Below are 23,770 nucleotides of genomic sequence, written 5' to 3'. Positions count from 1 at the left end.
CAGTCAAACCGCAGCTGGCACATATAGAATTCACATAAATAGTTTCACTTCTCTGTCAGCCATCAAATGTCTTGCAATTTTTTTATATTTTTTCTTTTTTTAAAGAAGAGGAAGACCCAAGGAATTTCACAGCAGTCAGCCCAACTTCAATTCCCAGAAATATTCTGGAACAATTTATTGAACAATCAGCTTACAAGAATCAAGAAGATAACAAAATGACAAAAAAGCAGACAGAATAGATGTCAAAACCAGATCACATTAAAACAACCTAATTTTTTTCAGTACCAGTGCAACCAGTTTAGTGGATAGGACAGAAGCAGTAAATATCTGGAGATCTTGACTGAGACTCCTGACACCATCCCACGTGATATTTTCATCAGCAAAATAAGGAAATACTGCCTAGATCAGCAGTTCCCTTTCTAAGGCACTCTGTAGCAGAAAGCGAGATGTGGACTGGAGTGGAGCACAAGCTAATAAACTCATTAGCTTCTCAGCATGCACTGTCATGGGACAGGAGGAAGCAGAGCAAAAGGCACACTGAAAAGGCATCATTGATCCTATCGCTTCCTCTTCCTCCACAGTCCTCAAATTCATGGTGCTTCTGAACCTTTTTGGTTTTAACCACTGTTTAGTAAGTGAAGTTACCCTAAACAAGACTGAAGATCAGAAGGTGCACTAATATTTCAAAGTAGAAAATACTTCTCTGGTTAGGATAATACAAAGTTCCTATAATTTTTATTTATTTTTTTTTAGAAAGAAAAAACTTAAAACAATCAGACATCTCCCATAATAAGAAATGCAAATGAAAAATGGCAATTATTTTTTAACATTCATGGAATCTGGAAACAAGTGTACTGAGATCTGAAAATAAATAGTATGTATTATCCTCTTACTGCATTTATAGTGTAATGGGAAGAATTAACGTACCAATAGCAGCACCACCAGGTATGACTTAAGTGTATGGAAAATGAGACCTGGTTTTATCCTGGGTATTTTTTGGGTCCCCTGCAGGAAAGTAAGAGACAGCAGGTAACCATTTCTCTAAGTGAATCCTGCAAAACTAAGCTCTGGCAATGAGACCTTCCTGCATCACACAAGGCAGTTACTTCTGTTCAGAGGACAGACTCTTCTATTAGAAGAATGCAGATCTCCAGCTCAACTGCTGTTTTGTTCACCTCTTTTGTCATTACCTGTTGTGAACTTTTGCCTCCAGTGCCAACAAATGGGACCACAGACAATATTCAATGTGATTGAAAACTTACTGTTTTCAAGGGCTTCTATTTATGATGTTAAAATGCCTATTTTTATGGGCGCAGGTAATTAAGTTTTTAATTTCATAGAGCAGTAAATATGCAACATTCACGATGCTCTTTTCTTAACAATTAAGAATGCCATCCATCATTGTATTTTGGTGGTTAGTCCAGCTAGGTCTATGTATCTCATAAGCTGCTGTTGATGAGTCTAAGTACCATGTTAAAAAACAGCACAGTACAGACACGTAGATACCTTGGTTTATGCAGAGAACTGCTTGAATGTCTGAATTACAAAGACTGGCAATACAGTAAAAAAAAGTATGTTTGGCTGATCCTTAGTTCTTTAAAATAATAGAGAAGAAATGTTCTCTTTTGAAAAGTTAAAAACTCTGCAGAAAAGTTTCCTAAGTATTATGTACTGTTCTTCCATATTGTATTAGACTTCAGATTTCTGATAAATTCTTGCAAGTATTGTCTCTTACTTAAAAAGTGTCACAGGTTTCATGAAGCACATAGGAGAATTCTGCAGGTTTTTATTTCAGCTTTTTTTAAAAGTTATTTCTATAGTGTTTCTTTTTTATTTTTTTGTTGTTATTTTCCAAACTCTTGGTTTTTTTCCCCCAAAACTACAGTTTCAGCATTCTGCTCATCTGGCTATCCCTATCCACCCTCCCTCCATAGACAGCAATTATAGGATAGAAACGGCACCGCATTGAAGATGCATGTCAAAAGAAGCATCTGCTTTTTTGGCAAACTCCACACTGTTGGTGGCATTGGAATTATTGCTATACCGTTTCTCACAGGGTTAGACCACAGATGGCTCTTTTGGCTGACATGGAATCCGCTATGTCATTTTCTGTTTATTCAAGTTAAAAAATAAATTGAAGAACTTGTGCCCGACCATGCATGAGGGAGTCAATTCCTACCAAAATCCCTTTGTCTCTAACTGCTGGTTCCTTATGGGCGGTATACTACATCCAGCACAGCAGAAGCATTGTTACTCTGCACCCCTCTATTCTATTTTAAAGAAGAGAAAGTACGTTCTTTTTGGCAAGGCCATCTTTCTGTTATGCCAGTATTTAATAGGTAGCCCAGTGCAGTATACCTCAGCCTATTCCTGCTTCTCCTGCTGCATTCTTTGACAACGCAGAAGGGCCAGTGCAGGTGGCTGGCTCTGTCCCTTTCTTCCACATTCCTAAATCTTAATCTTTCTCTGACTGACTATGCCTACTTCACTGTAGCCAGTATCTCCAGCTGGAGGAAAGGTTCCATGTCAGAAAACACACTGTAGAAAAAGAAGCCAGTTTTGTAAGACTTCATCATCAAGATTGAATCCAGATGACCCCATGAACAGGCTCTTTCGAGCTGCACAATTTATGCTTTAAAGTAGAGATCAGTTTAGATATTTTATCCTTCCTACTCAGTTGGCAAATGTTTTTACTTTTCTAATTGTCTAATGCATTTCTGCGTCTCCAGGCCAAACTACTGTAGTGGTATCAGCAAAGAACAAGCCAGTGTAGATATACTGCACAAGTAATGCACAAAGGTTATTGTAACACTGATACCAAGAAGGTCCAATTCTGTTGCTCAGCAGCTTGTTACGTGCCTATGCCAAGTTACAGTTAAACAAGCTTTGGTGAGAATGGTAGCACCTTACATCACTTTCCATGGGAATGAAAGATTCCTCCAGGAGCTTTACAACAGGAAAATGCACTCCAAGCATCACTGCCCTTCCTAGTTACTCCACTGCAAGTATTTCCATAGTCCTTTATAGTATTTGCCATAGAAGTGAGGTCAGCATGATCTGTGCTGGGCTGAAAGTTCCCTTCATCTTTTTGTTACTCACTTCTGAAATTTCGAGAAGTGCCCTGGTGGTTCTTATATTCTGCAATATGATAAAATGCAGCAGTAACAATTCATTATAATCAACACATTGGAAGAAGACACACACAGCATTGCTGGTAAAGTATTAAAACAAGTCTCAGGTAAAACTAGGAAAGCACATACCTAATGCAAGAAACACTAACAGTGCAAATTAAATACAATTTCAGGATTTCATACCCCATTGCCTTCTATACACTGCAGTCACATAAAAGGAAAGCATAAGATACTTTTACCATTACTTCAGCACAGGTTGAAGTGACTACCAACTAAATTTCAGCAGGAATGGAACTAAGAGTTTGTGCTAAATTTGTCACGGTATTTTGACATTCAAGGAGTCCACGGTTGAGAAGACCACGTTGCTGCAAGTGGCATATGTATACACACATACACACACACACAACACATATATACACATATGGTCTAACACTGAACTTATAATTCTTTATGGCAAGGCGACCACACCTCCATAAATGTGATTCTCCCCCATGGCAAAAATACCACACTGAACAGAAGCAGCCAAGTACTACTAAATTAGCAATGTAGCCATTTTTAGAACGAGACCAAGATCAGTAGCAACTTTTTAAATAATCAGGCTCATTATGTAAGGAGTCGTCAGTTTTCTACACTTGCACACATTGGCCTAGTTCCACTCTCACCCAGTCATTCTGCATTCATTTACACAAGCTGAAAATCTGTCCAAGAGTTTTATACATTTCAACATTGTATAAAACTGACAGACCAGAAGACACAAGTGTATAATGTTGGCAAAACTTTTCAACATAGGGCTTTTCTACAGAGTACCAGTGAGCAAACTCTGCTTGGTTCACACACTGCAACACGTATACCAGTTTTCTTTGGATTTTAACGAGACCATGTGCAGCATTTACAAGACTGCAAATGAAATTTCCCCAAGTCTCCTAAATGACTCTCAAGACTCTACATGGCTTCCCAAAATAAAATGTAGAAGCTCAAGCCTCATTAGAAAAGAACTGGAGTTGAACATCATTGCTTTTAAAACATTTGCCTCTTGCATCATTTCCCATTGAAAGAGGGGAGTGTTGCAAACCCCATGCAAACCTCAGTACAGGCGCCTGGCTGCACTGCCCGCAGCGTGGGTGTGACATGGCAGTAGTACTTACTAAAGATTTTCATTAATGCAACTATATCAGTGCAGTTACGTGTGTGCTAACAACTCCAAGACAGACAAGCTGTTAGTCCTATTCTCATGGAAGGTGATGAATACTGCAATGCTTTAAGTATGCTTTATACCCAGCAAAAGTGATTTAAAGCAAGAGCTGTGAAAGACCTGTGTGCAGGAAGACCTGACATTAGTGTTGAGGACAACTGTTCCTAAATTTTGGGGGCCAGTGGATACCAGTCAACTTTTGACATTTCTCAGAGATGATCTTGCACTCTTACACAACCATACTAAAGCCCACAACATCCAACCTTTTTGGCCAAATATTCACTACAGCATATTCAGCATAAGTGGCATAAAAGGTCCATTTTCTACAGATGTATGACATAATATGCAGTCACACACAGGATGCCCTCTGCTCTTCAGGGGGGAAAAAAAAATAAAAATGTCATACCCAGAATTATTTGCACAACTTTCTCGTATGTAGCACATGGAGATTTACCCGTGCACAGGCACCACAAAACAAACTACAATCAATTTAGCATGACAAAAACAGCTATGTTTAACTCCTGGGAAAGACAGAAACAAGAACAGCTCATCCAGCTGACGAACAGTTCAGACCAATACCAAACAACACTTACCCTGCAGCTGCTATTACTACAGAAAATGCTGCTAAGATGGTACAGACAACTTAAGATGGCCCCAGCTGATCAGGAAACACAAGCAGCAGAAAATGTAGCTTGACAAGCAGCAAGAAACTCTGAATGCTTCTCTGATTTGTTACCACCACCCTGCCCCTTTGCCCTTAAAAAGTGTGCATGTGTGAGTACACACAGACAGTGTAACACACTTTCTACTTTTTCCTTCCACAAGCTTTTATGGCCTGCTTTCTTGAACCTATGTGCTATGAAGAGTACAAGGAAAACGTTGACATTTCGACAACTTTCTCCTGGAAAAGACAAGGAAGTAACAATTTTTGTCTCTAGATGTCTCCAAATTCCTAACCTGTAACTGTAGCTTGATTTAGCTTCCTAGAAGTTAGAGGGAAGCATTCTTCTCACATTTCCAGTCAGTATGCCTTTTGCATCTCACAGTACTCAGTGATTATGCCCTCCGACACCTTTTTATCTCTCCAGCTAGCCAGTTTTTACACACAGGAGTAGAAAAAGAGCATTTACTTTGTTTCTTTAAAGATAGTTTCAGATGTTACAGTAACGCACGTATCACTTGTTTCATTACCAGCATACTTCACACACAGAGAGATCACTTTTCCAGCACCATTTGAGGAAACAGGGACTAGGATACTCCAGAACACAATGCATAGTATAGTACAAATACTATTTAATCCCATTCAACTTGGATCAAGCAGGGCTTGTTAGCATTAGCTCAGCATCAGTCTCAACAGATCCAGGCTGTTTCTAGCAAAACTGTTCTGTAGGTGTTTGATGAAAGCCAATTCGGGCAGCACATCTACCTCCATGGCCCAGAGAAGTTCACTTTAGAAGTCTGTTTAAAGCACAAAGTTGCTGAGCACCATCTTAAGACAATCTGTAGGTGAACTCTTTTGTATTTTAAGCCATAACAAATAGGAACATGACACATTTAATTTAAAATTAGTAGTCAGGGAATCTAACCAATTAGTAAATCTAATCCTCTTTATGCAAAGTTATTTAAAAGGTAAATATTTTCCTAAATGCAAGTGATCAAGGGTGCACAGATGAGGAGTCCTTTCATACATTAAGGCAATTCACCACAATACTGTGAACTCAACAAATCTGGGGGCTTGATGAAATGCAACAAGGAATTTGCTAAAATCAGCATAGCAAAATCCGGCACATGAGCCTGCTTTTATAAATAGTAGTTTGCTTTTCTTCATAAATAAGGAAACCAGTATTCCTTCAGTAGGATGAAATTCTCAGAGTTGTAAAGGTAGGCAAGATTAAAAATGAAGATTCATCCATAAAAACTAGGGCAAGATTTCCAAAGGGTAGGTAACTTCTGGTGGAGCTCCTTAGCAGATGCCTAGTTACACGTTAGGGATGATTTGTCTGTACTGACCTTTGATGGTCTGAATGTGGCATCGGGTCAGCTAAGAACAGCACAGAAAGCTGAAATCTTTCAAACATTATTGATAGGGTGTTTTAAAATAGAAAGTAAACTCCTGATAAAGCTGTCAAGTAGAAACTGCACTTTCTGCGAGATCTAGGATGTGCAGATAGGGAAAAGGAAAGGGGCGGTATAAGGAAGTCAAAAAGCTTTAGCATTGGTGGTTAGATCTGCTGGTCTGATAAGCTGGATTTGGTGCAGAACCAAATAAAGAACAAAGATGACTTTGCTGGCCCTGTTGGCAGGTCAGCTTTCAAGCCAAGCTTTCCCTCAGTTTGGCTGAGAAGACCAAAGTGCAATGGAGGCAATTGTTGGCCCTGTGTGTCTCAGCTCGATCAGCTCTGCATCTGCATCTGGATTGCCCCAGAGCGCAAGTGTGAGAGAAAGCAGAAGGGACGGACAGGAATGAAGGGGAGATGTGACTAGTGGCAGGCTAAGGACAACTGTGGACCCACAACTGAGACGGCAGTTCAAGGAATAGCTTGAGCTGGCACTGCTGCCAAAAGCAGCAGCCTTGCCCTCATGGCTGTTCATTCTCCCACCTGGTGTCTCCCCCTCACTTAAAAAAAAAAAAAAAAAAAAAAAAAAACACAAAAAACCCAAAAACAACAACAAAACAACAACAACAAAAAAACAAACCAAGAAAGAAAAAAGGAAGTTCAGACTGCTTCTTTTACCATTGATGCTGATTCATGAAAGTGGTAACAAAACAGCATTAGGCTGTCAAACAATCAGGTATTAAACCAACTTTGGTTTTACATATACAAACTAAGACTACTGAAGAGAATACATGTGGTACCTATGTCTGTAACTAAGCCTTACAAGTAAGATAACAAGCAGCAAGCACAAACCTGTCTGCTAAAACTTTGGTGAAATCCTGTGTACATACCACCTGCAGCAGTGCTGCTCTGGCCTTAGGGTGATGTTTTCCTTATACCCTTATCTGAAACAAACCCCAGTCAGTGTTTTCTCATTCTTTAAAGGATGACGTTTTGGTAGATGCTTAACACTTATTAGATACAATACTTTCAGACTGCTTAAAACATTCTATTTTCTCTTTACAAATGACAATCTTTTCCAAAATCCTTCTGCATGTACTACCAAGAAAACATATGTACTTATGTCTGTTTTATTTATCATTTCCTGTTCTTCTAGAAATCTGGAATTTATATTTGAATAATGCAAACAGAAGAGCTATTTTAATTCACTTCCACAGTGCTCATCAATTTCCCTCGCATTTTGCCTTCTAATTTGAAACTTCAGTCTTGGTTTGAACCAAGAGATAAACTTTTTTTTTCCTTGTCAACTACAGTTTTAACTCATGCAGCTAGTTTCTAACTCCAAGAGATTTTTAATTCTGAGAGAAAAGTGGGTTTAAGTGGTTAAGAATATCATTCAGATGTCTGAAACTCAAGCAACATGATATGACTTATTCTAAAATTAAAATGCTGGTGACTTCACAGTGCATGACAATTCATGATCCCTTTTACATCCAGAAACTTAGTTCTGAAGTTAGGTTACAAAGATTTAGCAACAGTATGCTGAGCAAACGTAGGATGCCGTTCCTTGGTGCATCTTAGAAGTTAAAGGAAGCAACACTCCAAATAGCTGCTGGGGTGAATGTCTGACTGCACAATGAATCATCTTCATAGATACTACCAATCATTGTTAATTCTGAAATGAAAAAATACAAGAATTAGATAACACCTAGGAAAGCTTCCAGATGTACTGCTAATACAACACTTTAAATATATGAGGAATTCAACTGCCAAGATGAACCGGTCCTGGCAGCATAGATAATAGTCTAACCCAGACGTATAAACGGTTGTAGCTAAAATCGCAGAAGTGATATAAGCAGCACTCACAGCAGTCACCAATGCATTTTGAAGCCCGTGCAGTCAGCACAAGCACAGCAGGCACATACAACTGCAGCACCTGCGTGAGAGAGCCTCCGTCTCTGGAAGGAGAAGGGACATTTCACTTGAACCACGCCTGGTGTTAGGTATGGCCAGAGATGATGAACACCATGTCAAACACTAGTCAGGAATAAACCAGCTGATTTGGGCACAGACACCAACTCATCCATAGCTTTATTAGTCATGTTCTTGTCCTTGGTACAAGAATTCAGCTGAGGAATCATACCTCTGAATGCATCAGAAAGTTATAGATAAAGGAAATTACTTTTGGTAAGTACACTTGGAATTGATAATTAACTTTAAAACACTGCAATGAAAGGGAATATGCCTGGCTAACATTTTAAGATAAATTAATCACTTGCCTCTACTTACTGCACAACTACAGTCCTGAGCAAACCTGCTTTCAGGTTTGCCCTACATTGCAGGCAATTTCAAGGAATTATATTTTTAATAAGAACATTCAGCTCCACTTTTCTTAGCAGCAATCCTACCTTTGCACCTTATCAATCTGTGCAACCGTTGTATGTTTAACACTAATAATCTTGTAAGTCATCATTAGTTTGCTACAACAGTCACGGTAAATTGAAGTTGAAAGACCATGCATTGCATTTCCTAAAAGAATAAACCAAGTATTTTAATATATGCAATTTAATTGGATTTCAAAATTAAAATGGGACAACAGAATATTGGAATAAGGACTTCCCAGAGGAGGAAGAAAAAAACCAAACCAAAAAAACCCCCAAGGATTTAATGTAGTAGGAAAGATAAGGCCACAAAACCACTAAAGCTATCTAGATAAAAATTCTGCAAAATCTAGGCCACGGAACTTCATGGAGTTATTTCTGTTCTGAGTAATATTTTAATGGTTGAATTCTCCCTTTCTGCACACTAAACTTCTGCTTAGAAATGAAGACAACTATTGCAAAAAGAAAAAAAGATATCTACTCTTTTCTAAAACTAGAGTTCTAGATAAAAACAAACTCGACCATTGTTATTGATCTGAAAATATCAATAATAGTATTCACATGAACATTCCCATAGAGTGTAAAGAAACTACTCTCATGGTGAATGACAGGCAGAATTTGAATATGAAGTATCATTCTGAATAATCTGCTCTATCCTGAGCTTTAGAGAGACTTAAACATATATATCTATGTAGGTATGTGTGCATGTGTGTATATTTATTTTTTTTTTAAGATATTTAGTCCTAATTGCTGTAATATTTCACCCACTTCTGGATGTTAGTACATTTCTACACAAAATCTATGGGAGGTAGGAAACTACTTATGTTAACAAATATCTTTAGAAGAGCCAAACCCAAACAATTCACCTAAGATTATCCAAAATATCACTGACAGGACAACTTGAACTTCATGTCACCATCTTAATCCCTGTACTGTCATTGAATAAACTTTATAGGTGTGGCTGACCTGGGACTTTCATTATCACCCAAGACAATGACTCAACACAGAATTTAGTTCAGGGGAGGAAGAAGGTAGAATGGAAACCAGCTCTGAGGATACAGTAATTTTGAAAGAGGGTTGCTGGAGAAGTGTCACACCAAAAAAAGGTCTTTTGATAGAAGGATAAAACACACAGATAGGTTAGATCTTTTATGCCATCACCTTATATACTGGAATACAAAACCATACATTAATAATACTAAAATAACAATGAAGTTGCAAGTGAAACATTAAAACAGAAGGCACAAAATGGTCAGGAGCTCCAAAGCAGCGAATTCCCAACAACTCATCAGAATATGTAAAGAATGGTTACATGAAAAGCCAAAATGCCTTTTCTAATGGCTAAGCGAGTCTTCAGCCCTTAGTGACTTCCGTGAGACCACGACACTCCACACCTGACAGATCTAAGAACAGTACATTTGTTGGCAATCTGACAAAGCCTGGTTCAAAAGTTAACCTGATTTTGTCACTATAACAATTAAAATATCAACATAATGCTGAAACAATTAATTACTTCTGTCCTGGTTTTGGCTGGGATAGACTTAACTTTCTTTCTAGTAGCTGGTATAGTGTTATGTCTTGGATTCAGTATGAGAAGAATGTTGATAACACTGATATTTTCAGTTGTTGTTAAGCAGTGTTTATACCAAGTCAAGGATTTTTCAGCTTCTCACGGCCAGCCAGCAAGAAGGCTGGAAGGGCACAGGAAGTTGGGAGGGGACACAGCCAAGATAGCTGACCCAAACTGGCCAAAAGGGTATTCCATACCATGTAACATCATGCCCAATATATAAAGTGGGGGGAGTTGGCCTGGGGGGGTGCATCGCTGCTCAGGAACTAACTGGGCATCAGTCAGCGAGTGGTGAGCAATTCCATTGTGCATCACTTGTTTTGTGTATTCCAATGCTTTTATTATTACTGTCATTTTATTATTGCTACTATTATCATTATTCGTTTCTTCATTTCTGTTCTATTAAACTGTTCTTATCTCAACCCAAGAGTTTTACCTTTTTTCCCCAATTCTATCCCCCACCCCACTGGGTGGGGGGGAAGCGAGTGGGTGGCTGCGTGGTGCTTAGTTGCTGGCTGGGGTTAAACCACAACAACTTCCTTAGTCATTTCCATCTTGCATTAACCTCCATAGGATCATGGAATATTGTAACTGGGAATGCAGGCAGCTTCTAGGGCACTTCAGATAATCAAAAAGCCACTGCATTCTTCTATTGGCGCCACGGTGCGCCCTGAATTTCACTAGCACCTTTAACCAGCTGAAATTCTACATAGCGAATTACATCTTGGTATTCTTCACTGTAAAAGTTACTCAAGCTTTCAAACATGCTCTATAGCTCCTCAATACTGCAGGATACTGCCCGTTTCCTCCTTTCAAAAATTGTCCCCAGTTCTGGAATATTTACATGTATACATGTGCATTGGAAGTGTTGTTGCCCTAAGACAATAAAGGAACCATTATAATTTATCTTTTTGTTTAAGCTAAACATTGCAGAAATGCTTTTTTAAAAATCCAGTTTTGGTAAACGTTTCTCATAAGTAGCACCCAGAGCTACATCTCCTGAAGGGCTGAGGAAAAGCCAAAAACTGTCCCTGTTTCAAAGGTTAGTCGCTAAGCAGTTGTATTTAATACCCAACTCAAATGTTTTTCCCAAATTACACAGAAGTATTTTTAAATAAGTACAAGTACTGTCGTAATGAGGACCACATACGCCAAGTAGACTGGATGGAATAATATTAAAGCAATTTAAATACCATTTGATTCTGCTGCATGTCAGCCTAATACCAACCCTAGGATACACCAACTATTCGTCTCAGGTTTCTCATTGAGGAAATTCAAAAGTTTTCTGGTTCTCTGTCTCAATAAGCACTTATTCATGTCAGTAGTCTCACCACAGGCAGTGGCACCGCTGGGTATGTAAATATGCACTGGCATAAGCAAGAGTCTTAAAATTCAGACCCACATTTTTAGAACTCTTCTTGAACTCATCTGGAAGACAGACCACTGAACACTTCAAAGGATCTCGTCCTGCTGGCGGTTGCTTTCATACCGGACAGAAATCTGTGGAACTGTGTGCCTGGCTCTGCCGACGCCCAGGTTTATCTGGTGCGGGTGCTGCCTTCCCCAGCTCGCAGGAGGCACGTTCCTGGCCACGCGATGCATTCGCAGATGCATGGCACACCCACGCCATCCCTCCTCTCCCACAGCACAGCCACAGTGGGCCAACTTATCACAAATTTGTACTGTATGTTGTTACTTCTACACTACATACTTTCAGGAGTTTCATGTCATAATAGGTTATTTAAAACCTTAGCTAAGTGAATAGCTAAGTCAAAACAACAAACACATGCATGCAGCAATACAAATGGTCCAAAACAGATCACCATAGCCATCCTCAAAGGTGGGCACACAGACTACACAGCTGCCAGTCACCTGCAGCAGCTGGAATAACAGGCTGTCCCCTACTCCAATAGTAGCCCCGAGAAAAATCTGTTACACAACTGTTTAAAGCATCATTAGCAAATTATACATATAGGTAGAAGAGAAAGAAAAACACCACAAGACTTGAAATTCATCCATCAGAGTATGAAATCTCCTTTGCAACACACCAACCATCTGTTCAGTGCTTAGCTGAAGAACCACTCCAAAGCCTGGGCAGGCAGCATTGCACCTGGTGATGCCCAAGAGACATTACTACCTCCAAGCAGGAAAAAACAACCTATGGTCTGGTGAAAGAAGGCTGAACGAAAGAGGCATCACCAACTTCAAAAAAGAAAAGAAACCTCTACCCCTTACCCTCCAAATGGGTGAAGTATAAAAGGAAATACAGAGCCTTAAATGAGAGTCTCTTCTCTGAACACAACCCGAGACAAGAGGGTTGCACAATGACCAGTCTCCCTGGGAAGACTGGAGGTCATCTGCACAGAGCTGCATACAAGGTAAATGAAACTTTCAGGTCCTGTACCACTGTTGGGGTTTTTTTGTTTGGCTGGGGTTTTTTTCCATTCCTCAGTTTTAAGAATTTTATATTTTTGTTTGTGTATTTGTAAACAAGGATTTGCGCTTGATTTTACCCTTGCCTACCCGGAGTTTTGAGTGACTTCAGATTGTTGCAGTGGCACAAGCACAACCTGATGATCTTTCTGTGGGTCAGACAAACCCTAAAAGCGGATTCTGAATCACCTCGGAGGAGTCAAGCATCTATGAACATTGCTTCAGATTGTCAAAGATAACTGGATACTCCTCCACCAAGCTACAGCAGCCTTTCTGGGAGCTGGTAACACCTCAGGCATGAAAGAAGTGCCCTGCAGAAAAGCTCCCTGTAACACTCACCCAAACTCACACCTGAATCCTGGATTTCACTCCCCAAGCACACTAAAATTGGAAGTGCCACACACGTACCTTGGATATCCTAAAGGACTGAAATCTAACGTAGTTATGCTGTAGTACCCAGATGACAGAATATATGAGCTGTAGTTAACCTAAGGAGTCATGTTTCCACTTTCTTGAAGAAAAGCACCATATGGTAGAGGAGATCCAGATATAAAAGAACAGAAAACAATAGAAGGTAAGGAAAGAAAGAAAAGCCGTTCTCGTCTAAGTGGAAAAAAAACAGAAAAAAACACTTAGAATAAGGTGTGAAAGTGCCATTGCCAATAAGAGACACTCTCAAGAAACAGAATCAATGATGAAATAAAAAGTTACGTATATTTAGTTGCTGTAAAGAAGTATTTCATTTCACAAACAGGTAAATGTCAGGCTAGACCAAGTCTGATGCTCACCTTGCCCTGCCATTTCTGCTGTTCTTCAACCAAGGAACCAAGGAAAATGAAGCCCACATGGGGCTCCCCAGAACAATACATTATTTGTTTCCACTGCAACCTCACAAAGTTCTACAGTTCTACCGATCAAGTAAGTAAAATCAAAACACCCACTCTATCCGACACATCATTTTTCTAAAGCAAAATACTTTAAACAAATAAGACACACACCAGTGATTTCCTAAAGTATTATGGTTAAGCAAACAACACTGCTTTTATGAGGACACATGAACAAAAAGGTATTATTATGTATTATACTATTATATGTTTGTACATATCTAATTATCAGCTTTTATTTTGCAACAGGCCATATAGCTGATGTATCCTCACACTACATCTTAAATTCAGAAAAAGACATCTTTGAAGCGTTGTAACTATATTTCTGTTTTGAAGAGCTTATAACACTTCAAAACATTTGCTAGATATTTTTACATCAGTGCCTCTCAGTACTTGGGTCAGGCCTTAAAATTGGTATAAAGTTTTATTGTTAAAAATTCAATTTACATAATCTGTAATAAACATTACTAAATTTAAACTGCTATAAACTAACTCAAGCTGTCATGAACCTAGTTCATCTTGAATCTCTTTAAAGCAATCCCTCACCAGCATTCAATTACTTCAACTGCAGTTTTAAACTACTCTCTGTTTCAATACACAGTTGCTGCTACACTGCTTTAACTGCAGTCTCTTGAGGAAAACAGAGCTAAACCTGTGCTAATCACAATAACCAGCCCCTACAGCACACGGGGGTTTTTTGTCGTGTGTATGTTTTCCCAAGTTGCTGGGTTAGTCGGCTTGTGCTTATCTAACCCATAGTTCCCCCCCTATTTCTCCTCTATTTGTAACTCATCCCTTCCCTTTCCTGTTGCATCAGGAAGCTGCAAATACAGTGGCTTCTGCAGGGCTGTTATAATTGCCACAGTACACTGCAATTCTGAAACATATGCTAAATAACTAACAATTACTTCAACAAGGTTTCTGAAAGCATTTAAATGTGGTTCTGTTGGCTTTCTAGAAAACTTCTGACCAACACGTTTCATCCAAGATCAAAACACCTCCATGAACTTCTTCATTAGGACTACAACTTTATAAGCCTTCACAGTGTCCCCTAAGTAAGCTGTTTTAAAAATAATCTGATGTAGAAACAGAGAAAAACATTCATAAGAAGCCAGAAACAGAGCCATGAGGGAAAGCAAGTAAAAAAAGTTCCTGTTCTCCACTGACTTCTTTTGTTATACATCATCTCATGCAACAAGCAAAGATCAGTTTTAATGAAGACTTTAGAGACTTTAAAAAAAAAAAAAAAAAAAAAAAAAAAAAAAGAAAAAGGCAGACCGAAAGGGCTATCATGTCAAACGACCATTATTTTTATTTACTTGGTTGCAGCACTGTGCAGATGTTTTAGGAGACATCTCAAACTCTCAGGAAAGGATTTTCCCCTCCCTTCCTTCCTTCCCCTCTCCTCCCTGTCAGTAATCCTAGTTTAAAGGATCTAACCCTTCTGAAATGTGTTAACTCAAGCAATTTTTTTTTAACAGTTGGAAGTTTCAGGAGAAAAAAAATGAACCCAAAACAAAACCGCAGATGTTCAAGACACAGACTTCCATTTTCCCTTCCACGTGAAGCTCAATGGCAAAGATGCATACTTTAAACAATGACGCTTCCAAAGAGATAAAAATATATTGTTCACCCTCTTAGAAATACTAAACAAAAACTTCAAATTGCTAAATACAGATAAGACAATCATATCGCTTTTCATAATCTATAACATCATGCCTGACAAGATAAGGTGCTTCCTTTTATTTCTTTCATTCACGTTTGTGTTACAAGTATAGAAACACACTGACTGAGCAGTTTTGCTCCCTTGAGAATAAAGCAGAACTTCACAAACAATCTTATAGATGCACTTAAAAATTTAAAATAGCTGGTTCCTAATATAAGAGCTGAGTCTTGTTAAACCCAGGTAGACCTTTTAACATAGTATATAATGTAACGGGAAATAGACTCAGCCAGTGCAATGATACAAAATGACATAATTCTTACAGGTCTGAAAGAAACAAACAAAAATAAACTAATCCCATTTATTTAGGTAACCAAAGGTATCTGTTCATTCTTAGGCTCCTCAGCCTCCCCCCACAGCACCGTGTATACACACAAGAGGTATAATGTCAGATCAGTCTGGTCGCAGACTGCTCTATGGAGCTGCATGTTTTGAGTTATGACCATGCCCAGGTCTTGCAAGTTTAATGAGGTTCCTTCTCACACACACAGACACCACACACAGCGCCAACTGGGAAACTGAAAAATAATGTAGAATTACAGGTGTAGCTTCTTGATACGTTAAACCTATAGACAGTGCATTTTTAGCCTAAGATTGGCAAAAGCTTTCTTCACTTAACCATCATTAGAAACCCACCTGAATCTTCGACTTTTAACAAAACCCAACCTGCAAGGCACTTGATGTTAACAGAGCTGCAGGAAAAGATTAATCAAAAGCTTTGTGTGTCTCTCCTTACAGAGGCCAAACACCAAATCAGTGTTAAATTCCTCACGTGCAGCTACGCCCAGCTAATCTGCTCGAAAGCAGCAAACTATGTAAATCTCCTTACGCTGCGAGATAAACATTACACTCATCAAAACCACTGTTACTGGGCAAAGCTGTTAAAAGGCACAGACACACCGGGCTTCCTGAGCACCCGGGCTGTGGTACGTGGGACCCCCCACTCGCCTCCATCCCAGGCCTCCAGAGCTGCTTCTGGCTTCCTCTTCGGGAAACCTGAGAGCAGAGAAAACGGCCCTGCACAAAGCGATTTAAAATCCCTAACCAAATAGCTGCACTAGCTCTGTAGATTCAAGGAGCAGATGGTCGGAGAAAGCCTAATTTTCCATTTAAGATAATTTTACAGAGTGTAGAAATATTTACTTCGGAGGAGCGCCTCCCGATTTACATGAGAATAACAAAAGTGGGAGGAGGGACAGAGAATCAGCACGTTTTCAGCACACACAAACTGAGAGCTAAGAAAGCCTTTATTAAGCAGGATATTGTATGTCATTTTGTTTCTTTTGCATTACGGATGCACACATGTGCATTCTTTACTATTCGAGCTATGCAAAAACATTAGCTTACGCCTACCTTCTTCAGATAGGATGCAAGGCCATGAGCGTTCTGATAGGTTATTATTACAGATACTGTATGGCTTTCATTCTTTAACTAGACCTGAATCTGCATTTCAAGCCAATTCTCAGACGAGTTGCCACTCATTTAAGCAACGTCTAACTTTTAAGCCTGGTAGGAGTATTTTTTAATATGCCTGTCTGCCCATAACACAGGAAATCCTTTTGAAAATACAACTTCAGAGATCATATTTTAGTATTCTTACAAGTACCCTAAAAGAGAAAAAAAGACTAGGCACCACCCAATCGAATCTGACCTGAAACCGAGGATGTCGACTGGCTCCTACATGCCTGAGTTACACACTGAAATAGATACAGCAGATAACAAGCATAATGCTATAAGCACAGGTTCGTTTATAAAACAAAACATAGTTCTTTAGGAAAACAAAGGGAGAGTATGGGTAAAGCCCTGGACCTACTGTAGCTAACCAGTATTTTGTCAGTGTTCTAAATGAAGGCAGAATTTCACATTACACATTACAGTGTCTTAAAAATAAATCAAGAGAGCATCGCCCTGTCTTCTACCAATAAGTCACTCACCTTTTCACCTGAATCTGTTACAGACTCTTAAAAATGAAACAGGAAAAGACTAAAACTGAAGTGTTTTTACACTATTCCGATATCACAGTTACAATACTAATAGAGACATACAAGCTACTCAAAAGATTTTAGTTTCATTTTTAAGTTATTTAGATTTTTTCAGCTTCATATACTACATGCTGTTAACATAGGAAATCTAGTTTCTCCTTTTAGAGATGATGGTAGACTACATGTCCTATACTAACAGTACCTAGTGTCTCAGGCTAAAGCACAATTATAATTCAATTGTCTGAATATGGGTTACACAGAGCATGCAGAGACTTAATCTGGACTGTTCTTAATTATCAAGAGGTGAAAAATTAGGCTCGTAACACTCTTCGGCACTGTTTGACATCAGCTCATCCCTGCAGGTGAAGTCTGAGTGAAAGGGAGATCAGAAAGTCAATCTTTAAACGACCTCAGTCTACATGAATGAAGTTAATAGGAGCTTTCCATGGACTTAAACGGAGAAAGGCACAGGCCCTGGCTCCTTATGTAGGAAGTGTTTGAGCGGAGAATGGCTACACGCTAACAAAAGAAACCTTTGGTACCCAGGGTCTTAAGCCCACATAATACCCCCGCATTCATTTCTTTCTCTGCCTATTGGGGGAAAAAAGGGTCTGTTTGTTTTTCTGATTCAGCCGGCCCTGTTAGCTCTTTGAATCTAAGGAGGGCCCTGTGAAAAGAAGAGCATCTTATCAGCCTGCTCCAGACCAGCAGGCGAACTCACATCCGCACACCAAACACAGCCCTGCCAGCAACAGGCCTCACCCGCGCTGCCCTCTGCTCCTGCAAACGCCCTAACGCCCTGCCCAGCGCCCCAACACACTGGCACTGCAGCCCCAAGGGGCCCCCCTTAATTAATGGTCCTTTCAGGTAGAGTAAGAAAATAGCATCTAATAAATTGGCTTCATTTACAAAGTATGCAGGAGCACCAGACAAGATCATCGGCGTGGGCGTATCCAGGGCATTTATTAAAAACAAACCCAAACCGGCACACACAATAAGCATGTTTTATTATGTATGGACTTGAACACTTCGACTACAAGATACAAAGATAACGCCACGCACTGTTAGGCAGCATCTGCAGAGTGCTGCTGAGATAACACACCAGCGATTCTTATCAAAAAGATATTTCTATGAAATAAGGGAGGAGGAGAAAGGAAAGAGCGATTTTTGTTCAAGCGTCAAGAAAACACGAGAATCTAACTTTTCACTGTCGCCCAGGTTAGCCACGCAGTCCACATGGCGTCCCAACAACGTGCCGAGACTTCAACATTTCAAAGCCCATTTCCCCATTATTTCTATGACAGCCTTCACGGTGCACGGCAGTGAGATCCGATCTGCTATTTCTGCCCTTAATGAATTCTGACCCCAAGCAAAATAGGACGACTCCCCCAGCACTGCTAACTGAACCCGTCAAATTACTTGTTTCAGCTGCTAAGAGCAGCAGACACGGAAGGATTTTTCCTCACCTGGAAAGAAGCCTGCCATAGTATTTTTGGCATGCTTTGTCAAGCCGGGAGCTTGTCAGTGACCTCTACTCCATTTACCCTCTGGCACACAAACACACAGCACACTTTCCGATGAACTTAAAAAGTGAGGGTTGGTTGTTTTTTTTTAATCAAAGAGTCAATGAAAAATAACACGCTTCACAGCAAATAATGTAACATTAACGCCAACGGGTAAAACCCGTAAAAAGCGCAGCCAAAGAGACAACGGCCCAGCAAGGCTGTAACCCAACTATTTCAACTATTTCATTTCCAGCGACTAAACAAACAAACAAACAAATACCTCTTTCAGTACGGCTCCATAGCTGCGAGTGCTCCGAGCTTATCGGAGCGATCTGTCTGCCCATAAAATGTCACAGGATTTCCCTTGTGCGCTTCAAGGCGGGGAGAAGGGGCAAGGCTGAAGCGCGGCGGAGGATTTTCGGAGGGCTGGCCGACAGAAACTACGCGCCGCGATCCTTTCGCTCATTTCACGCCGAGCGAAAAAACATCCAGCCCCGAGTTTCGCCTTGCGGCCCGTGTTGCAACACCGGGTCTTTTTTCACTTGTTGCCGAGCTCAGCAGGCCGGCAGCCGGCCGGCCCTCGGCGGCCGCCCCGGCCCGGTCGCTACGGTCACCCGGCGGAGGCCGCCCGGGCACTCGGCAAGGTCACACCGCAACTTTTTTTTTTTTTTTTTTTTTTTTTTTTGGGGGGGTGGGGTGGGGGGGTAGGTGGTAAGAAGGAAAAAAATAAAAGAGTTTCTTTTGGTAAGTCCCAGCTCCCGAGAAGCTAACAGGCTGGGAGCTGCAACTCGGGCAAGTCGCCACCCCTCGCCCCACTCCTCCCCCAGCGCATCGCGGGGGGGGGGGGGGGGGGGGCGGGGGCGGGGGAGCCACAAACACGCCACGCACCCCCGCACCCGCTCTTACCTGCTTCCGATACGGGGTCCGGCTGCCGCCCGCCGCGCTGCTGTTGCTGCTGGGGAAGATCATCGCCCCACCTGATCCCCGGCTCCCCCTCGGGATGGGGAGCAACTTTGGCGGCCGCCGGGCTGCGGCGCGGCGGGGCTGCAGGGCGCTCCCCGCCTCCGTGCCTTCCCCGCCGGCTGCGGCTCTTCGCTGCTCCCCCCCCCCCCACCCCGGCCCCCCGCCCCGCCCCGCTCCGCTCCGCGCCGACCCTACCCCGCCGCGGCCGCCCAGCCTGCCATCAACGGGCTCCCATTGACCGCCGCCGGCTTCCCCAGCCCGGCCCAGCCGACCCCACCTCCCGCCGGGCCCCAACCACCGCCCAGAAAGGGGGAGGGCGGCCGGGAGGGAGCGAGCGAGAGCCGAGCCGCAGCGGGGAAGAGCGGAGCGGGCGGGGTGCCCGCGCCCCGCCCCCGTCCTGCGCGGAGCGGAGCGGGGCGCGGCGCCAGGGGAGGCGCGGAGCGGAGCGGAGCGGGGCGGCGCCCCCCCCCCCTTCCCCGCGGCGTGAAATGGTTGCGCCTAAGCGGTGGGGCGGCGGGAATGCGCGGCACGCGGGGCTTGCGCCGGGCCCCGCGTTCCCGCCGCGGGGTTACTGCCCGGCCTGTGCGGGGGCCGGTCAGAGCCCTCGGTAATGCCTCAGGGCGGTGTTGGGGAAGCTGGGGGAAAAACTCGGGGTTTCGTCATCAAAATTGGGCCTAGGAAATGTTCCAGTTCTCCGGCAACAAGACCGGGACGCACGGAGAAAAGGGGTTTCCACCTTCACTCGCTGTTCCTCTGCGCTGTTCACGTTATTACATTCACTTTAACGTTACCCAGCGATGCTGGTTAATCTAGCTTTTAAGGCGTCCGGAGTCATGGTTCTGCCAAGGCACCGAGTTTCTGGCTGGCGACGCTGCAGGAGACCTTCTGGTACAGACATGCATCATCAGGCACCTTTTGGTTTCTCTTCCTCTTTCTGGTAATACTGTGGCCCTAATCTCACGCACGCAAGCGTGACACTGGGAAACAGCTGGGAAGAAACAAAAAATTGCCAGGTAGTTCGTTACTGGAAGGCCGAGTAACAGTGCTGTCTGACAACACTAGTATCTACAAAAACCATAATCTTTGAGTTGCTCAGTTCCCTAGAAATAATCACCAAGTATTTTGGTATCCTAATGTATTGCCACCACAAATCAGAGCCCATCTGAGTACAGCCAACAGTAAGAAAGCACTGTCACTTGGCAGAACTACATTCTGCATAACTTTCCGTTTTTTTCCTCTTTCAAGTCCTAAAATGGATCTCATTCAGTTTGACCTTGATTTGATAACCCAAGTTTAAGGGCTGCTAGTACTGGACGAAAAGCACTGCAGCCACATGGTGATCGTTGCCATTGAAAAATGTTTGATGGGCTAAGTTTGTACCGACAGTCTTTACGCCAGATCAGGTACTGTCTGTCTGTACTACCCTAACTTCATGCTGGATCACAGATAATTTGTATTCCCGCTGCTGGCATAAAGTTAGCACGGAGGCTTAAAGCTAGGAAAAATTCATATTCCCTGGTCTGGTTAAAGCTGTAGCCTCATGCCTGCTTTACAACAACATCAGCTGGCATCACTGCTGAAAAAAACAATGGTTCAGCAACTGATTCGGTGTTAAACCTTTTTTTTTTCTCTCTCTCATCAGGTTAGTTTTCTTCCAGATCATTTCCCTTGTCTGGTTCAGCATGTGGCTGTGCTACTTCTTGTGCCAGTGTAATGGAGGAGGTAGCATGGGAGCAAAAATAAGCAGGGGAGAGAGGGTGGATATGACTGCTTGTGTTGGCAGCAGTATCAGATTATATTGGCTTAGTATGTTCATGTACCTGTGGCTTAATTTGATAGAAATGTAGCTGTGTGCTCATGCCTTCCCACGATGGACTACATACAGTAGGCGATCCGTGCTCCCATCTTACTTAACACAGCCCCACGGTCACACATGACACAATCAGACTGAGAGCTGAAACACTGTCTTAAAGCAGTACAAACTGTAACAGTGACAGGCTACTTCTCCCGCTCAAATCTGTGTTCCCAAACAAAAAATAGGAACAATATTTTTCTGCACAGTGTTCCGGTCACCAAAAGGGTGACAAGGCTTACATCTGCTACGCCTACAGGAGGGCTTTGTTAGCTGGAGATGCACAGAGTGACCACACCTTCCCCTCGCCGGGAAAAGCTTTGCAAAACCCATCAATCATCCCTTGCTTCCTTCCCTCTCCTCTTCCTGCCCTATCCCCCAGGGAAGAGGCTGGAGGGATGTAAACACTGTATGCTCGATTGGGCCTATTCTCAGTCACTGTCATACCAGGGAAGGCACTCAAGAATATCCCAAAGCAGTATCTGAAATGCTGCCGTCTTGCCCTGTCTGCAGCCACATGTCCCAGAGCTTCCCGTGATTCGGACACAGATTTCACTCTCTTGGATTCACTGTGACGCATTTCCCTCGGTTACCATTACTCTCTTTCCTAATGTATTAGGAAAACACACAACAACAAATATAATCCTGTAAACATCTACTAGACCACAATCAAATGGAGCCTGCTTATTTATAGTTGTTAAAGAAAAAAACATTACAGAATTTTTCTGGGAAGAAAAGCTTGACGTCCTATCCTAAGGGGTAATCTACCTATCAAAATTTTCTGTTCTTTTTAAATGGCTTGAGTAATCTGTCTCCATTTTTGTCTGAAACAAGGCAATAGCTGCCTTCCAATACCCATGACGAGGTTATCAAGAATACAGAGCCAGACTCCTTACAGCAGTCTGGAGGGAAGGGGACAGCAGACCTGAATTGAAACAAGAGTTTCTGACTGGACATAAGGACACCCAGGCATTGCCCAGAGAGGCTGCGCAGTCTCCATCCTTGAACATTTTCGAGACCAGACTGCGTACAGCCCTAAGCAACATGACCTGATCTCCTTGCTGATGCTGCTTTGGGCTGGAAGTTGGACTAGAGATCCCCCGAGGTCCCTTCCAACCTGAAGCTATGCTCATATGAAAAAACTGTTTTGTTCTTACTCCAGAGCATAGGCAAAATGAATTCTGTGTAAAACCCTGTATTTGAGATTAAGTTGATAAGGCTCGAGATAATTCCCTGCACTTTTCAGTACATGTACAGCGATATATCAGTTCAAGACACTGATAACAGTTGCCCTACGTATTTTCTGGGATGCAAGAAGCATGCCTTGTTTGCAAAGAACAGCCTCAGCCTTACTCATTTAGCAGTCCCAAAACTGAGACACCTAATCTAGAAAATGTATACAGATGTGATAATTTAAATCCTATTTTCAAGGACTTTATTATTAACTGTATTACAATGGGTGTGAACAGACTTGCAGGTAGCCAGGCATCTTGCTGCCTACAGCTACAAATGAGCAATTCGTTTTGATCCTGAGGGAAAAAGGTGACCATAGAGTCTAAGAAAATCTAATTGTCTGTATAAATTATGTTCAGAGCTTCTTTAAATTACCCAGAGTTGCTTATTCACAAATAAGGAAAACTTGCTGAGCAGATCTGGTGCATTTTGGAGCTACAACGTTATTAATGTTCTTGTTTTGTTGGGGGGGAGAGGGAGGGGGTTATGTACAGTTCAGAAATTTAGGTTTGCAGAGAGACCAGGTAAGTACAGAAAGAAAGATTCTCTGCTAACCTGGAGACAACTGGAAGTCCTCAAGAGTCTTTCCAGGCATGTTTCTCAATCTTAATGAAGAGTAGACTGGCAAAAACAAGCCACTATTTTAAAAACAGCTCTACACATTTAAGCTGCTACTTTACCATTTCTGTTCTAAATCAAATCCATGACTTCCCTTATTTATCTCAAAATTCAACCAAAGTAGCTATTTCCCCTCAGGGCATTCAGTACCTCTGTAGGACAGATGGTCCCTCAGCCCTGGATCTGCTTTAAAAAGGAAACTTTCAGTCTGTTGCAAAACCCTGTGAGTCCAGATTGGATATTACA

General features: G+C 41.9%; 1 protein-coding gene across 8 annotated transcripts in view; it reads right to left on the bottom strand.

Moving 5' to 3' along the window:
- RBMS1 (RNA binding motif single stranded interacting protein 1) overlaps positions 1-23,770 on the bottom strand; it is a 149,004-nt gene that overhangs the window by 75,834 nt on the left and 49,400 nt on the right. Inside the window, exons 1-2 of one of the 8 annotated variants that reach the window (XM_049829191.1) lie at positions 19,765-19,968; positions 7,233-8,055 (exon numbers count right to left, since the gene is read on the bottom strand). The exons of 2 other annotated variants lie outside the window; for them this stretch is intronic. In XM_049829191.1, coding sequence (XP_049685148.1) covers positions 7,233-7,268 — 36 coding nt within the window. In that variant the 5' untranslated portion in view covers positions 7,269-8,055; positions 19,765-19,968. Of the gene's footprint in view, positions 1-2,910; positions 6,921-7,232; positions 8,056-19,138; positions 19,530-19,764; positions 19,969-20,016; positions 20,057-23,770 lie in introns of those variants that run through there. 5 more of the 8 variants (XM_049828329.1, XM_049831782.1, XM_049827513.1 and 2 more) reach the window with 5 other exon arrangements.

This window comes from Accipiter gentilis, chromosome 1, assembly GCF_929443795.1.
Source record: "Accipiter gentilis chromosome 1, bAccGen1.1, whole genome shotgun sequence".
In the NCBI taxonomy this organism is placed as follows: domain Eukaryota; kingdom Metazoa; phylum Chordata; class Aves; order Accipitriformes; family Accipitridae; genus Astur; species Astur gentilis.
Note: the sequence above shows the minus strand (reverse complement) of the source record. Positions and strands in the feature narration are given on the sequence as shown.